Raw genomic sequence first — 17,407 nt, 5'->3', positions numbered from 1 at the left:
CACTGTCACAAGATGGCTGTGCCCACAGCAGAGGCGGGGTTCCCATAATGAGCGATCAGGGACCTGAGGCTGCATGACACTAGGCCGGATCTGGGGACCTGAGGCTGTGCTCCCCGCCTGGTGGGGCTTGATGAGGGACCTCAGGCCGCACCCCTGGCCCAGCAGGGCTTGATGGGGGACCTGAGGCTGCGCCCCCGCACCCCTCGGGGCTTGAGAGGGGTGGGGCCGGCTGGGTCTGGATCTCATCCAATGGGGGTGGGGCTGGCCAGGTCTGGATCTTGCACGATTTCAAGGTGCACGCAGGTGGGCAGGGACTTGACTCTGGGTCCCACAGAGTGCCCCAGACTCTGACAGGAGGAAGATTTTCATATACATTTTACTAATTTTCTTTCATCTCTGACACTTCTATTATAGAGAAAGGGCAAATAGCAATATTAAAATATTTCCTCTAATTAATTCCCTTTTAATGTGCACGAATTTTGTGCACCGGGCCCCTAGTTCATTTATAATATTCAACTTTAGCTCACAGTAGCCCTACAATGTAGGGAACATTCTCATGTTACAAATGGATAACCTGGGACCCTCAGAGGCAAATGGATTTACTCAGTAATAGTATAATTTTCAAAGCCTGTTCAACAAAATGATCTGATGTACCAGGTTAGTAGGAATAATTATTCTATGCATGACAAAAACCCAGAAAGCTCATTTATACCTGCCCAGGTTACGTAGCTAATAAGTGACAGAATCAGCCCTTGGACCTAGGCTTTTGAATTCCTGGCTCCTTCCTTTCCCACTTTGTCACACAACTTCTCACAAACTCAAAAAGCACTCCCCGGTGATGGATCTGCAATTTGCTGTCACTGCATCCCATTCTGTAGGGACCCTTGTCTGTGCTTGGCTGCCCAGCATCTGCAGAAAATCTCTTCTGTGTCTGGGGAAGTCGTTTCTCTATGGCAAGATCTTTTCCCCTTAGAGCTACTCTGTTATCGGCCAATCAGACACAACCACCTAGGACAGAGATGGCGAACCTATGACACACGTGTCAGAGGTGACATGCGAACTCATTTTTTTGGTTGATTTTTCTTTGTTAAATGGCATTTAAATATATAAAATAAATATCAAAAATATAAGTCTTTGTTTTACTATGGTTGCAAATGTCAAAAAATTTCTATATGTGACACGGCACCAGAGTTAAGTTAGGGTTTTTCAAAATGCTGACACGCCGAGCTCAAAAGTTTCGCCATCACTGCCCTAGGACTTTAAATGGAGAGCTAGTGGTGCCACGAAGCAGGGACAATGGAGATCTCATTGTTGGCAGAGGAAGCACTGGTAGCAGCCATTCTCTGAGACATCCAGCTGCAGGGCCCAGCCCCCAGTGCCGGTGGCAGCGGTGGGTGACCGCAGTGATATCCTCCTGGGTTCTGAATGTTTAGCTCCCTTTGTTCCTCTCTGCTCCCTGAGCCCAGTTCCCTACCTTCCCCAGAGATTCTATGAGTTGTCTAATATTTTAATGACAGATTTCATTTCTTTGAAAAATCAGTTTTGGTTGCCAGCCCTAGAGACTATGCTGACACGCTCCCCAAGTTTCCAGCTCCATGTGTTTGTCTGATGTCTTTTTTAAAAAAAATGTTTTGATGTTTTGTTTTTTAGAGACAGAGGAAGGGAGAGGGATAGAGAAATAGAAATATTGATGAGAGACTGGGAATGGAACCAGTGACCTCTTGGTTCATAGGTTGATGCTCAACCACTGAGCCACACTGGCCGGGCTGCCTGATGTGTTTCTAACAGCCAGAGCAAGGAATGTCAACATATCAGCTAGGGCGTGGGGACCTACGGGCTTGTTTACGGTGGCTTGCACTTGTGCACACACCTGTCTTTACAGGTGTATAGAGAAGAGGCAAGCTCGGCAGCTGATGCCTCCGCTGTGGGGGCGTGTTCTGAAGGCAGTGCTTTCCCTAACCTTCCTCTCTGCTTCCCCAGCCAAGTGCATCTGCTGCCCTGTAGATGCCACTGTTGCTCTTCTGCCTGCAGGACCCAGCATCTAACAGCCTCGAAGGAACGGGCTTTGACTTTATACTCCCTGTCCTCTGCCTTCTGCCTTCTCGCCCTGTCAGAGCCAGGATTGGGCAGAGAGCTCAGCTTCAGCGGCCGGAATGGGTGCTGTGCTAGGGACAGGCAGGCAGAGATGAGAACTAAAGTCTTTTTTTCCCTCTTGGAGATATATGAGTAAAGCTCCCCCCCCCCCCCTATTTTATTGCCATCGATTGTTTTGCTTTAAGGATGAGTGTGTGTGTGTGTGTGTGTGTGTGTGTGTATTGTGCAGTGACTCTTAATATCATGTTTTCTTCTTTTCACCTTAAATCTTTAAGGGCAGAATTTTAAACATCCAATGTATGAATTCAAGAGATTATATTTAGATCCTTCTGGGCCCCTGAAATCCAACCTAGTCATTCCACCAATTATAACAACTGTAATTTGGGGCTCCATCTAGGCACTTTGCATATATCATCTTTAATTCTCACAATAATCCTGCAGCCGAGGTGGTCTTACACTCACTTGATCAGTAAAACAGGTTCAGGAGGACCAAGGAACCTGTCTGAGATTATGCAGGTAGTCACGGCTGAGTCTGTCCTTAGGCCCTGGTCAGTCTGACTCTAAAGTCCTTGATCTTTCTGCCTTGTCACCTTCTTAGCTTTGAAGAAAACCATCGTATGGGCCAAACAATTCTGAGCAACATTGAGATGGTTCCCACACTGCTTCCTACCCTTTGCCTGAAGGTGGGTCTCTGCTGCCCAGCTGGCGTGGCTCAGTAGTTGAGCATCGACCTATGAACCAGGAGGTTATGGTTCGATTCCCGGTCAGAGCACATGCCCGGGTTGTGGGCTTGATCCCCAGTAGGGGGTATGCAGGAAGCAGCTGATCAGTGATTGTCATCATTGATGTTTCTATCTTTCCCTCTCTGAAATAAATAAAAATATATTTAAAAATAAAGGTCTGGCAATTTAGGGACTCAAGCTGGCGTGGCTCTCCAGGGGCTTGGGGGTGGAGGGCACATGGGGTGGCCATGCCTGGTAGGTGAGTGTCTGCATATTGGAGGGCTGTCTTTCAAACAGGGGGATATATTCTGACATTCTTACTATTTTTTTTCTGGGCCCATTGGAACTCTTCTCTCATTCTGAACGTTGAGGGGCTGGGCTTCTTACTTTTTAATAGAAATAGAAAAACCACACCAGCATGATGCCTGAAATTAGAAGGATTTTTCACAGATTTTTTTTTTTTGCAGACACCACCTGCTCTCTTTCCTTTATGCGAAATGCAGTCTAGCATCTGGGAAAGAGCCCCACAGACCTTGGTTCCCAAACTCCGTGATTCCACAAATATTTGCAAAGTGAGTGAATGGTGTCATGCGTACAGGAAGGGCCAAGGGGTCTTTGGCCAGCAGTTGCCTAACCGTTGAAATACTGACCGCAGGAGGACGGTTCCCTGTCCCACCACACTCGTTGCAATGCCTGGTTTCCGATCAGGTGGCTGCGCTCACGGCGCCTCACTGTTCACGCTGCACCGTGAACCTGCTGAATCTTATCCCTGTGCCCCGATGATGCCGGAGGGAGGCCTGTGTTCTCATAGTGTGAGGATGGAATGAGGATGGGGCATCGCTAACACGGGGAAAGGCAGAATGACCCAGGGACAGGGAAAGAGGAAATGGAACTCTCCTGAGCTGGAGAAATGGCAAGGGAGAAAGCAGAAAGGAAGAAAACAAGAAAAGGAGAGGAATCAGACAGCAAGTGAACAGAGAGTGAAGAAAAGGAAGGGAGATTCGATCTGGCAAAGGGCAGGCTGTGTCCCTAAAGGAGTGGACAGAGGGGCTGGACAGAAGGTTGAATGCCACATTGCTGCCTGGTGGGATTCAGACATTGGGTGTTTGCTCTTGGCCGAGATGCCGATGGGATAGAGAGGCTGACGCAGTCGTCTTGACTGCTTATCTTTATGGCCGTGTTTATCAGCCTGTGTCCACTGGAGGTGACATTTGCAGAAAGAGGTGGTGGCTATTTTACTTACCTGTTTGCAGATACCCTGAGCCTCTGCCTTCAACAAATAGCCAGGCAGGCATCCCAGCTGATGGAGGGGACCTGGGCGTCAGTCAACACCTTGACTGACAGAGGCGATCACGAAGCTCACACTCCAAACTTCATGTCCTTGACTGGCATGTGACTAAGTCCTTAATATGTTAACCAGTCCTGTGTTGGATGCTCAGGAGGATACGAAAGACATTCGATTGAAAGCCAATGGTTCTGGCCCAGCCAGTGTAGCTCAGCGGTTGAGCATCAACCCAGGAACCAAAAGGCTGCCAGTTCATTTACAGGTCAGGGCACATGCCCGGGTTGCGGGCTCGATCCCCTGTGGGGCGTGTGCTGGAGGCAACTGATGGATGATGTTTCTCTCTCATCAATGTTTCTATCTCTCTAACCCTTTCCCTTTCTCTCTCTAAAATCAATAAAAACATTTTTTTTTTAAAAAAAAAAGAAGTGCTATGTAGCAAAGGTGTGGGTTCTTGGCAAGAGACACACATATGATCCATCAGCCGCAGTTTCCTCACCTGTAGAATGGGAATCACAACGGTACCTCCTTCATAGAGGCCCTGTGGGAATTGAAATGAGAGGATGCGTGTATAAAGTGCTTCCAGCAGCTTGGTACACCCTGAGCACTCAAACAGTGTGCTAATTCTCTTTTTGGATTTTAGCAGTCGAGTTTGTGGTTAAGATTCCATTTTAAGCAGTTGGACATTTCTGTTATGTTTTGATTTTGAGTGAAAGGAAAATGAGAAGATGATTTTTAAAAAATAGCTGTTTTCTTTGACCTAATTTTAAAACTCTTGACATTTTTCTCCGACCGGTTTTGCTGTCAGCCAGACCTGGCAGGTCTCTGTGGCATTTTCAGAGCACCTGTTTCGTTGTCTGCTTTACAGTGACTTAGCCGTGCTATTTGTTCAAGGTTACAAAAGCGGGAAGAAATCAGACAGGGCCGTTAAAAATTGGGCTGCGACCCTAGCCGGTTTGGTCATGGTTGAGTGTTGACCTAGGAACCAGAAGGTCACGGTTTGATTCCAGGTCAGGGCATGTGTGGGCTCAGTCCCCAGTAGGGGGTGTGCAGGAGACGGCCGATCAATGACTCTCATCATTGATGTTTCTCTCTCTCTCTCCCTGTCTCTTTTTCTCTGAACTCAATAAAAAAAATATTTTTAATAAGGAGATAAATTTTAAAAAATCGGTCTGTGGACAAAATGGAGCTCACCAGTGGTTGTCAGTTCTTAAGCTTATTATTATTATTATTTTTGCTACCAAACCAGTGATTGCTAAGACATCTAGAAGACATTTCCTAGGGCTTAGATTTTAAAACAAATTGTAAAATTCTTAAGTTTCCAGGCCAGTGTTTGAGGAAACCTGGAAAGGGTGGGCTATGTCACCTCAGACTCTCCCATTTTCCCGAACACGAGGGGTCTTTTCACAGGTGAGTTCGCGGGGCGGGCCTAAGGAGCAGGCCGTAGTCGGAGTCCCTCCCGTGGCGTGTAGGGTTTCGTGTGAAGGTGGCTTATAAAACAAGGAAAAAGTCGCTGAAAAGAAATGTTTGCTTTTTGCTTCCAAGTACATACAGTCAGAACAGCAAAGGTACAATGGCTGACAGAGAAGTCAGTTGCAGCTTATTTGAAAGCAAAGGCAGTTTTAGCGATTGTTCCCTAAGCGCGGGACACGCAGGAATGCCGTGTTAACAAGTACCGTGAGGGTAACAGGAACATCGAGTTATGTGCACACCTATTCCTGACATATCAAAGCCATCCATCACGTCACGTCATTGACACTGTTTTTGCAGCTGTGGCTGCTGACGGCTTTTACTGGATGTCCCAGGCGTCCTGGTGTCCACGGGGGGTGGGAGGAGAAAGACGACTCGGCCAAGCCTTCGGGGGGGGGGGGGGGCGCAGAGCGCTCTAAGGTGCCCATACCGTGACCCCCACCACCTTCAGAAAGGGGCGGGGGTGGGCGTGGGGGGTCGGGTGAAATGCCATGGGAGGGAGAAGGGAGTTTCCAGTCTCCTTGGATAATGATTGATGTACTGTTTGTAAAAACCCGCTGTTGTTTATTGGTGACTGACAGCCGGAGAGTGATGGGGAGGCTATGAAATCAGGAGTGAGTGTTCTTTAGCAAAAATGCACCGTGCACATTAAACTGTCTCTAAACAGGGTTCCAAAAGACACCTGTGCACACGCGCATCTGACCTTTCCAGCCGGGCCAGGTCTCAGATCCCTGGACACTCGCTGGAGACTTTCCTGGGGAAGAGGCTTCTGAACGCCTCTGGGGGTGACTTGTCCGCTGGCACCTGGTTCACCAGGAGCAGGCGAGCGGGGCGGCTCTGGGGCGCCTCTCTGTGTGGCTGGCCGCTGATTTCCTCCTGCAGCCCCGGGAGCCAGGCTTCCTGAGCGGCCTGTTCCAGCTGGGAGCCTCTCCCGGAGCCAAGCAGGGACCCCCAGGGGGGAGGGGCGGAGGGAGAGAGGGAGGCCTGGCTCGGGGTCACCCCCACAGGACCCCGGGCCTCTGCTGGCCGGCCGTGTCCTTCACCATCAGTTCCCATCCAGACTTTACGAAAACCACGTGTCCTTTTCATGGTGGACTTCTCACAAAGGGAAGGCATTGTTTTAAATTGCAGATGTTAACTGTAGATATGAGAGAACCTGTTTTGAAAGATAGATCGAATCCAGCTAGCAAGGCTCAGTGGTTGAGCATCAACCTATGAACCAGGAGGTCACGGCTCCATTCCCGGTCAGGGCACATGCCCGGTTTCAGGCTCCATTCCCGGTGTGGGGCGTGCAAGAGGCAGCCAATCAATGATGCTCTCTCATCATTGATATTTCTCTCTCTCTCTCTCTCTCTCTCCCCCTCTCTCCCTCTCTCTCCCTCTCTCTCCCCCTCCCTCCCTCCCTCCCTCCTTCCCTCTCCCTCCCTCCCTCCCTCCTTCCCTCTCCCTTCTCTGAAATCAAACATGGGCTCTGTTGCCTCACACGTGTGCCTTGGATCATGTGTGCGTGTGTTTGAGGGCACCAGCTGCGGTGCAGATGAAGGATAACTAGAGAGATTCAGACATCCCGCCCATTCTCCTGAATGGGATGCTGATTAATGTTAAAAAAGCAACCAGGCCTGTGTTATGTCCTACGAGAACCATTTGGGTTTCTTGTTAGAAAATAATACCCATGAGAAAAAATGCCAGCTCAGTCAGTACTGACCATATGCCCTCGCCTGGGGACAGGAACCCTCCCAGGTCCGGCCACCACCTGCCAGGCAGGGGGCATGGCCCAGGAGTGGCCCGCTGCTCCGAGGCGGTACCTGGTGACGTCACAGGGAGTCCTGTGGAGCTGAGCACTGGTCTTCCCCTTTTGAGACGGGCAGTTTCCCCTCAGGCCGCCCCCTACTGGCCACTTTGTAATCTCTTCTTTGTCAGGACCTGGGGCACCTGTGTCTCCTTCTGTTCCAGGTCTGACCCAGTCTTACCCGGGGGTCCATAGTGCGCCCCCTTTCTCTGTGCAGGGACCGTCACTGCACAGAGACCTTCTCACTGCTTAGCCACTGGAGGCCCCGGGCATCGAGTAACGGGAGTGGCCAGGGTGGGAAGCCATTGCAGATTTCTTCTAAGTGGGCCTGATGCTCACTCAACAGGCTTTTCTCGAAGGACAGGGCACTCGATCTTTAAGCAGCGCAGCTCTCCCGCCCCCGCCCTGGAACAGGCTTCGGACTGGGGATCCTGAGCTGAACTTGTCGCTGGCTTTCCTTCAGCAACGGTGTGGGATTTTACTGCATGAAATTTATGTAACAAGTTCCCCCTGTAGTCTCATCTCATAATGATCTCTTTTTATTTTTACATGGATTTATCTCTCATCAGTCTTAGTGAACATGTTTTTCCAGGCCACAGCGAGCACTTCTGGGAAGGAGGTGGTGTGAGTAATGTGGAAGCTGGAACGGAGGCAGCGCGTGAGCAGCTGTGGCCACAGAGGGGTTCTCCGTCACCCTCACAGCCAAGCAGCCCTGGCGGGGAGAGGACGGCTCCTTTTTACCTGGGGTGCCATCTGGGCGTGCGGCTCCACGAGGGAGGGGTTCATAGAAGCCCCGAGATGATGGAGTCGTGACAAACACCCAACTGTATGTTTCTTCACACCCTGGCAATTGGGACCAGCCCATGAAGTGGGCATTGTTTCATTTCTTGTCACTGGTACATGAGCCCAGCGACAATTTCAACCTCCCCTCCCCACCCCCCCCAAAAAGCCACTGATGGTGCGAAGTGCCTATGCAGTGCTTTGAGGACTAGCTGAGTCTGTGACAGTGAAGGCCAGGTGCTTTTTGTGGGGGCAGTGGGTGAGGAGGGGGCATGGCCATACTGTGAGGATGGGCTCCCTCCAGCCCTCACACCTGCAATGCTGCCTGTTAGTTGGCTGGCGCCTGGGTTCCTGTCTGGGAAACAGTGTCCTCAGGCCTTTCGCCGGCACTGGGATTTCCTGTGCCCAGCTTCGTATCGCGTTCCTAAAAAAACTGCTTGGCGGAGATGGTGAATTGCATTTCTATTTTCTTTTATTAGGAAGCCACGTCAGGCATAAAAACAGCAACAAACAAACCCCACAATTTCTTGGTTTCTCATAAAGATGTGGTCTTGTTTCATTCTTACTCATTTGTTTTCATGGTGGAGAGACTAAAATCATTTTCATTTTCTCATAAGAATTATAGTCTATTTGTTGCCTTTCATGTTAGTGATCCCCACCCCTCCTTTTCCTTGGCTCCCTAAGAAGAACGTCAGCGCCAGCCAATGCGGCTCAGTGGTTGAGCATTGACCCAGGAACCAAGAGGTTGCGGGTTCAGTTCCCTGTCAGAGCACATGCCTGAATTGCAGCTTGATCACCAGAAGAGGGCGTGCAGGAGGCAGCCGGTTAATGATGTTCCTCTCTTATCCATGTTTCTATCTCTCTATCCCTTTCCTTCCTCTCTAAAAAGCAATAAAAGCATATTTTTTAAAAAAAGGAAAACTATAAGCGATTTGACAAGAAAAAAATGCAATCTTATAACAAAGCAGGCCTTGTCTATAAATGCAGTGCCTGATGACCATAATCACTGAAGTCCTTTTGGGTCAATGAATAATTCTTTGATTATATTTAAGAGGAAGAAACATTTGACTTTATGTTTTGGGTCCTCAGATACCTTCTCCCTTTCCCTTCTTACTTGGATCTAATACAGAGGAAATTAATGAAGCAATTGCCCACGGGCAGGGCAAGTTTTGTGAGGCTGGAGGCTTAAGGAGCCATTTAAGAACAAGAATACAAAAAAAAAAAAAAGAACAAGAATACAAAAATATCTTCCTTTATAACTTTTAATAAAAACATATGGTCATGTGAACATACCACCCAAGCCAGCGAGATCCCTGACGCTTAAACTTTATTGGCTTCATAGATAGTCCATGGCTGCGGGTTCCAGGTTGTAGTAAGTGTCCATCTGTACTGTATACGTGTGGATTTGCTACTCGCGTATATGAACACAGGAAATACAGGTCACGATTGTACAGGAACCAGATGGGAATATACAGGTATAAATGTGAGAACACACGATTACATTTTGGGTCTCAAACACACAAACACACAGATACAGTTTTCTATCTTTTTTGAGCTTCCACATCTCAAAGGCCTGCTCGTATCTTTTCTAGACTTTGAATTGTCTGTTTGCATTGAAATGTTCCCTTTAAGAGGGAGTCAATCAATTTAATACAAATCATTCATTCAGACAAGCTGACTCAAGCACTGCTCTCTGAATTGGACTCATGCTGAACAATTCCCTATTCTAGAAGCCAGGTGTGATGGGCGGCAGAAAGGAAGTGGGTGAGGGGAGGGAGCCCAGCACCAGTGGGCAGAGCTTGGCCATACATTTATTTTTCTGGCGGTTCAGATACTGGTCTGGAGGTCTCCATTGAGGAGGGTTCTCTGGGTCTCCGTGGTCTCATTCAGTCGGGATTTGTCCTGCTTACTGTCACTCCGTTCCCCATCGTCTGTGCCGCTCACCTTGACCAAGCAGAGGACATTCTGGAAGCTCTTCTTGAAGTTGTCAGACAGGAAGGCGTACAGGATGGGATTGGCACAGCTGTTGGCATAGGTGAGGATCACAACGAAGTCAAACATGCCTTTGAGGGCCGGCGTGGGATCGATGGCCACGGAGACGGAGGAGACGTTGAATATGTAGAAAGGGAGCCAGCAGAAAATGAAGACGGCCACCACGATGGACACCATCCGGGTGACCTTCTTCTCCGACTTTTTCCTCTTGGAGGAGCCCACGCGGATTCCCGAGGACTTCACCTTGATGATGATGAACAGGTAGCAAAGACAAATGATGGTGAGGGGCACCAGGAACCCCAGGATGAAGGCGTAGATAATGAACCCTGTGTACCACGCCCCAGATTCACCCGGCCAGTTAATGGTGCAGCTGCTCTTTCCCCACTGGTTGCTCCGAAGCCCCGCATAGATCATGATGGGCAAGATGACCAGCAAAGAGAGCCCCCAGACGGCCACATTGATCATCTTGGCCGTCCGGGGTCTCCTCCACTTGGCCGACTTGATGGGGTGGACGACAGCCAGGTACCGGTCGATGCTCATGACCGTCAAGCAGAAGATGCTGGTGAACTGATTGATGCCATCCACAGTCATGACCACCCGGCAGATGGCCTTGCCAAAGGGCCAGTGGACCAGAGCCACCTGCATGGCCAGGAAGGGCAGACCCAGCATGAAGAGCTCATCTGCGATGGCCAGGTTGAGGATGTAAATGTTGGTGATGGTCTTCATCTTGGCATAGCGGAGGATGACATAAATGACCAGCGTGTTGCCACACAAGCCAACGATGCAGACCACGAAATAGATGAACGTGAGGACTGCATTGCTGGTCAGGTCGTAGTACGGCTCTGTCTGGTTCGAGCTGTTGGCTGCCGCCACGGAGCCGTTGAGGTCGAATTGAGAGGAAAGCAGTGGTTGGCTGCCGTTGAGTAGGTCATAGGCCACATCCATGGCTGCCTTGCAGTCTTTGGCTCGTCCCAACCAGCCAGAGATCTTATTCTCACCTTAATGGGTCCCGGAGGCAAAGGGTCCACTGTGACATCTGCAGGGGAGAAAGGAAGATGGGCTCATCAGTCAGAGGCCACATAAACTCTCACCAGCTTCCCAAGTTCTGGGTTACCCTCGCAGACACACCCTTCAGCTGCACGGCGCATTATCTTTCCACATCAACGCAGAGCTACCAGCGCAGTCTCATCGATGTGCAGAATGTTTGAGTTTTTCCAATAGTGACGAAGAGTTCGAGTTGAGCCATCATAGTTTATCTTGTCATCTTTGGTGACGCACATGTGGGGGATGGCTGTGGCTGCAAAAAAATGTACTTTGATCCCTAAGAAAAGTTAACTGGTCCAAAGTGGGAGAAGGCAGAGAGGTCAGACACTGGAGCTCTTGGCCTTTTCCTACGAGGAAATCTACACGGACCTGCCGACTTATTTGGAGTTTTTCCATTCTGAAAACCCAGGGTGGAAAAATCCCAGACTTTGGAGGTGAAACAAACCAGGGTTCCACCACGGAGCCCACATGACCCCTGCCCTGCACTTTACTGCTCGGACTCTCATTTGTTAAAATGGGGGTGCCATGAAGGTTAAATGATGAAATGTATGTGAAAACGCCTAGCATTGTGCTGGGCTTATAATCAGAGCTCTGTAACTGTTATCTCCCCCCCCCCCCCATTTTCCCTCTATCATCTCATTTATCTCTAATGTATTGAAATCTGCCTCCATCATGAACCGATGTATAGTCTTAAGTGTTAAAATAAATATCTGGCTTGCTTTTATTTTAAGAATGTATGCTTTAGTTTATTTTTGTTTCTCCAATATCCTATACTTGAGCTCCGTATGCCTAGGAGAACTCTTTTCTAAAATCCCTCCATGGAATGTTCCAGAATGCTTGTCTTCTCTTACCCCAGAGAATTTGCCAAAAAACAGGAGCCAGGTTCATTCTCAGACTTGAAGAGAAGGTTCCAAACACTGATGTAGCTCGTTCACACCCTCTTGATCTTCCCAGCCACCCTTGGAGGTGGGGCTGTTTGTTCCATTTTACAGATGAGGAAACTGAGACTTAGAGAGTGTAAGTGACTTGCTCCCATAATCGGTTGGGGCTGGGATTTGAACACAGGATACCCACATCTTCTGCACTTTTACTCCTCTTTTCCCTCTCCAAGCTGAGAAAATGTAACCATTGGCTTGGCCTAAGGTATAAAACAATAGCTCATCACATAATTAAACGATCTACCCGCAGGCATTCAAAAACCATCACTGGGGGCTTCTTTATTCTGGACACCAGGGTTGAACAAGACATGGCTGGTGCCTCTAGATAGGAGGTGATAATTTAGGAGGGGAGACAGGGAAAGAAGCCAACTCATACAGGCTGAGACCTGAATTGAGATAGGAACAGGGGATTGAAGAATGCCTTCTGCTCCTTGGGGGTTCCGAGGGGGCTTTGTAAGGGGAATGCTTGATTTGGGTCTTGAGTATATGAAGAGGGAGGGGAGGTGGTAAAAGGATGGTATTGTTTAGCAACTAAGGGGAATAGTTCACTTGGTGGACACATTTCCACTGAGCAGGGCAATTTCCTGCCTGAGTGAAGATTGAAGATTTCTCCTTTGCCCTGCTGGCGTGACTCAGTGGCTGAGCGTTGACCTATGAACCAGGAGGTTACTGTGCCATTCCTGGTCAGGACACATGCCTGGGTTGTGGGACGTGCAGGAGGCAGCTGATCAGTGATTCTCTCTCATCATTGATGTTTCTATCTCTCCTCTCCCTTCCTCGCTGAAATAAAAAAAATATATACTTAAGAAAAAGCTTACTCCTTTATGCTTGGAGAGACTCCTGATGAGTTAAAGGGGGCTTAGCCAGCCACAAGTAGTTGGGGGCCCTTGTCCACTTCCGCCTCTGACTCGCTGTGCAATCCAGGCGCCTTGCTTCTCTGTTCTGTGCTGACTTCCCTACCACCCAGCTCTCTGTACACTGTGGTCTGGGCTTCGTGGCTGACCGTTCTGCAAAGTACTTGGGGGGACAACCTTGGATTTAGTGTCTGCATTGGGTCCAAAGCATCAGTTGGCAGCTATTAAAAACAGAAGCTGTGAAGAACCCATTTTTCTATCCCTAGATAAACGTGGGTTATTTCCACTGTCATTTCTACTTGTCAGGTATTTTAATTCTACAGACCCAAACACCTGCGTATGCTGCCGGCATTGGAGCGTAATTAATCACTAGCATTCCAGGGTCCCGTCTGTGTAATGTGCCAGGTCACACTTGGATGTCTGGGTCACACTGAAGGCCTCTGGGTTGCAGAAACTGCCTGGTGCTTTGGGACAGGGGTGCTGATGGTGCAGACATGCGAGGGAGGGGGGTGCTGCTCTCCAGCCTTGGCTGCCTTTTTGGTGGAGTCTCACTCAGTATGGGGAAGTTTTTTTGTTTTTGTTTTTTCTGAAATAGGCTGAGAAGTAGCCTTTCTCCACCTGTGAGAGAGCGCAATGGGCAGGGTTCAGAGCTTGGAGAGGTGGCAGAGATGGTGAGCTGGGAGCCAGCCCGGAGCGGGAGGGCTCCTTCAAAGAAGACATGGGTTTAAATCACAGTGACTCTCACTTCACCGACAGTAAAGGCACTGCCTGCGGCCTCCGAGTGGCGTCTGCGTCACTGAAGGTGGAGTCCAGGGCCAGGCAGGCCGTGCGGGCACTGTGCTTCACTGAAATGCACAGGAAGTTTGATTTTGTGCTTTTGGATGTCTCCAGCCTGAGTCGTGAGGCACTGGAAATGGCTGGCTGTTGGTTTCCTCTCACACGAGTCCTGGCTCTCCTGGGGAGGAGGTTAGATTGGCCTCCGGCCTCTCCTCCCCTTCCCAGGGGGGGGCTGTGGTTACCAGCCTAGGAACTGGCCAGTGGGAGGGAGCCCAGCGTGTGTGTGTGTGTGTGTGTGTGTGTGTGTGTGTGTGTGTGTGTGTGTGAGAGAGAGAGAGAGAGAGAGAGAGACCCCCAATTCTACTGTGCTTCAGTTTTTCCTTTCTCACCAATATCGTTTCTTCACTCAGCCCCACCCCAGTTCCCTCGGGCCTGTTAAACCCAGTGGATCCCCGGTCGGCTGGGGCCTGAGCCTCACAGGAGGAGGGACTCACCAAGTGCCAAGTGCGTGCTGCCCTGCCGCTAGGGCGCCCAGGAAGAGCGGGCGGCGCTGGCCGAAGGGCTGGGGGAGAGGCGCGTCTAGGGACAGCCCGGTTGGTTCCGGCGCTCAGAAAATCATCCGCCTACCCATCCCTCCCCCCCTCCCCGCGCTGACCCTCGGACCCACGGGGTTCCTAAAGGACCCCCTGCTGTTTCCAGGGGGACAAGGAGGGAGGGAGGGGGGAGACCGAAGACGGTCATGCTAGAGCCCCCAGGGTCTGTCTGCGAAGAGGCGGCGAGAAGGCTGCCCTGTCGGCCTGAGCGCCAGGGAAGGGGCCCTCGACCATCAGGGACGCGTCGGCCAGGCCGGGAGAGGAGCCACAGAGAGAAGCCCCTCTTTGCTCTGCTACTGTCCTCACGGGCTCAGATCTTGGGTGCACGCCCACAGGAGCCCCGGCAGTGCCCCCACCCCCGCCGCTAGCTTGCCCGCCTCCCTTCCGACCCTTTTAAAGGCGGCCGGTAGGGAAGTTGTCCCGGTCGCACCCACCACCTGGACGCTCGGCTGGGGGACGGAGACTGGACAAGGGCGCACGCCACCCTCACGGCATGCGCTGTGCAGCACGTCGGTCCCAGCACTCGGTCCACAGTCCCGCACTCATGCCGGGGACACTCGCAGTCGCTCACTCCCACCCGACCGCCCCGAAGTGGCACCAGGACGGGGAGCTATGCCCTGGGACCCGCACTCCAGCCCATCCAGGTGCGCACTACCGTGCAGCGCAGATGCGCCCTGCTGCCCCAGTGCTAGCGTCTCTCTCTCTCTCTCTCTCTCTCTCTCTCTCTCTCTCTCTCACACACACACACACACACACACACACACACACACACACACACAGGAAAACACCTCACCTTTGCTTTCCCGCTGCAATCCTGCAATCCGCCAGCTCGGCTTGCTGGCACCTAGCGGCTGTCCCCAGCTCGGCCCCGGCGCCCCGCGCTGGGCTCCAGCTCCCGCCTCGCTCCGCCTGGCTCCGCGGAGAGCTGGCGGGCGCAGGCGGGAGTGCTGATCCGCGAGCCGATCCGCTCTGGGCGCTGGTGGCTGTGTCGCCGGGACTGGCCCTGCGGAGCCCGAGCCCCTCGGCACATTTCCCCACGCCCCCCTCCTGACGTCATGGCAGCTTCGCTCCGCCCGGGTCCTGTGGGAGGACGGGGGTGAGCCGAGTGGAGGATCCTGCCGGTGGCGGTGGCGGCGGGCACAGCTCATAGGCGTGGGGCACGGGCTGGGGAGGGGGGCAGGGTGGGCTTCATGCAGGTGAGAGGGGAAGGTCAAGCGACTTCAGTCTGCCTCCCCACGGCTCAGGACACGCACTGCCTACCCTCCGATTTCACGGAATCTGTGCTGTGTCACCCAACGTGTTCCAGGCAGCTGGGGTGGCGCCTGGGTAACCCAGGGGCGCCTGGGCACCTCTCAGTGGGACAAGTTTGCAGAGCTGTGTCTACTGTGGGCCATCCCTGGGCCCTGGGCGCCAGGCCCGGGAAGGGCAGCGAGGCGATGGGTCCAGGGGGAAGCTCTTCTCCCTGCAACGGGCGGGCGGGCGGTGTGCGAGGCCCTCGGGCTCCCAAGTTGCAGGCAGAGGCTTAGGCTCATCCGACTGTCCCGCCTTCGCACAGACTGTCCCGGCTTCAGGCTTCACACAGCCTGGAGGCGGTGGCTGCGCGGCGAGTCCCCTCAGCAGGCACCGGCTGGTCCCAGCCAGCAAGGCCCCTGCTCCTTCCCGCTGCGAGGGAGCAAAGGGAAACCAGCAAGAAGTGGGAGTTATGGCGCATCCAATTGCAGCTGTTTATTTTTTTGACTGTGATGATTCAGCCTCTGTTCCAATAGTTTAATAAGTCATAATCAATCCCGCAGCCTCTCCGTTCTCACCGTCCTCCACGGACACACACACACACACACACACACACACACACACACACTTGGAGAGAAAGCAAACACCAGCTAGTTTTCTCTGTGGGCTGAGTGGCCTTTGCCTGCCCATCCTATTCCCTGATTTCCAATTCGCCAGTGAAAAGTCCCGGTCCCAGGCTTTTCAGCAGGTCGGGTGAGCCCTACAGATGGGCAAGAGACTGAGGGAGGGGACCTCTGGGGAAGGGAGCAGTCAGCTGGGCCAGACTGCGTCCTGGGGTCCCCATGCGAGGGTGGACATCAGGGGTTTTCATGGGCGGAATCTCTGAGGTGTTGGTTTGCAACCTCAGGAGTCCCCTGGTGAAATTGGAAACCCCTCCCCCAACCCCCGCCCACCATACTTGAAGGACAAGGAGAGACCGAAGGAAGGGCAGACGGCTCTGATTGGTGGGTGGCAGTTCCCATGAGCAGGGGAGCCTTCACAGGAAGCTTGTGCTGGGCGGCCAGAAGACCAGTAGATCTCTACCCCTACCGGTCGGCATCTTAAAACTTTATATAGAGTCCTTCACGGGGCCCTGTGATGTAGACCATCCAGGGTGAGGGGGAAGGATATGCTCTCTCGAGGCTGAGTCCTTGAAGCAGCTGCGAGTGTGGGAACAGTGTGTGGAACGTACATTCCGAGGACAAGAGAGCGGGGGGTGGGGGGGGGCTCTGACCTCTGGGTGCAGCTCTCAGGTCACCAGGTGGTCACGTCTTCTCAGTGACCAGCAAAGCTCTTTACCTTGGATGAACCCATACAGTGAAGCCCCCTTCGAAGCCTTTCTCTGCGATGTCGTCCCTTTACCCCCTGCCCCCAGGAGTCAGGGTGAGTGGCCCACCCTGGAAAAAGTGCTGGCCCGAGCCACCTCACACTCACCATCCCTGCTGCAGGGCTGGATGAATGGGGTCTGAACAGCCTTGACCTTGATGGCAGAAAGGGGGTAATGAGAACAACTGTTGATTTTGTACAGATAATATAGGCCTCCCCTTCCCCCGAATGCCTTAAAGGCCCGACTTTGCCACCCCCTGCACCCAGCAGCCACCCTCGGTCCAGTTCCCATTCGACTCTGAATGGCTCTTCTTGTGGCTTGCCCTCCACCTGCTGAATGAAGTCTGCGCGGTCACACCAGCACGGCCACGGCCTCTCCTTCCCTTCCGCTCAGCTAGTAACTAAGTAACCAAACCTTGAGCCAGAAAAATGGAGGGGTTGCGGAGCAGATAACCTCCGCACTGGCTTGTTCGCTAT

The 17,407-nt window shown here is 52.0% G+C and overlaps 1 protein-coding gene across 2 annotated transcripts; it reads right to left on the bottom strand.

Annotated features, from left to right (window-relative positions):
- Positions 1–9,381: 9,381 nt before the first annotated feature.
- Positions 9,382–15,306, bottom strand: SSTR2 (somatostatin receptor 2). 2 transcript variants are annotated; one of them, XM_081110205.1, is made up of 4 exons: positions 12,025–12,311; positions 11,258–11,426; positions 10,082–11,165; positions 9,382–9,545 (listed from the first exon to the last, which is right to left on the bottom strand). In XM_081110205.1, exons 3-4 carry the CDS (start codon positions 11,072–11,074, stop codon positions 9,474–9,476), a joined length of 1,065 nt encoding a protein of 354 aa, XP_080966331.1. In that variant the 5' UTR covers positions 11,075–11,165; positions 11,258–11,426; positions 12,025–12,311; the 3' UTR covers positions 9,382–9,473. The 2 variants fall into 2 exon arrangements, with proteins under 2 accessions (XP_080966331.1, XP_080966332.1); XM_081110206.1 differs by lacking the exons at positions 11,258–11,426; positions 12,025–12,311 and adding an exon at positions 15,129–15,306.
- Between the last annotated feature and the right edge of the window lie 2,101 nt (positions 15,307–17,407).

This window comes from Myotis nattereri (assembly GCF_964212035.1).
Source record: "Myotis nattereri genome assembly, chromosome: 16".
NCBI classification, from domain to species: domain Eukaryota; kingdom Metazoa; phylum Chordata; class Mammalia; order Chiroptera; family Vespertilionidae; genus Myotis; species Myotis nattereri.
This window is presented reverse-complemented; position numbering and strand designations above follow the sequence as displayed.

What these genes read in the sequence shown, in the direction of transcription:
- SSTR2 (XM_081110206.1), bottom strand. Translation starts at nt 11,074, where the DNA reads ATGGATGTGGCCTATGACCTACTCAACGGCAGCCAACCACTGCTTTCC. An exon ending in ATGTCCTCTGCTTGGTCAAG is followed by an intron (nt 9,546 to 10,081) that starts GTGAGCGGCACA and finishes ATACGCGAGTAG; the next exon opens with CAAATCCACACGTATACAGT.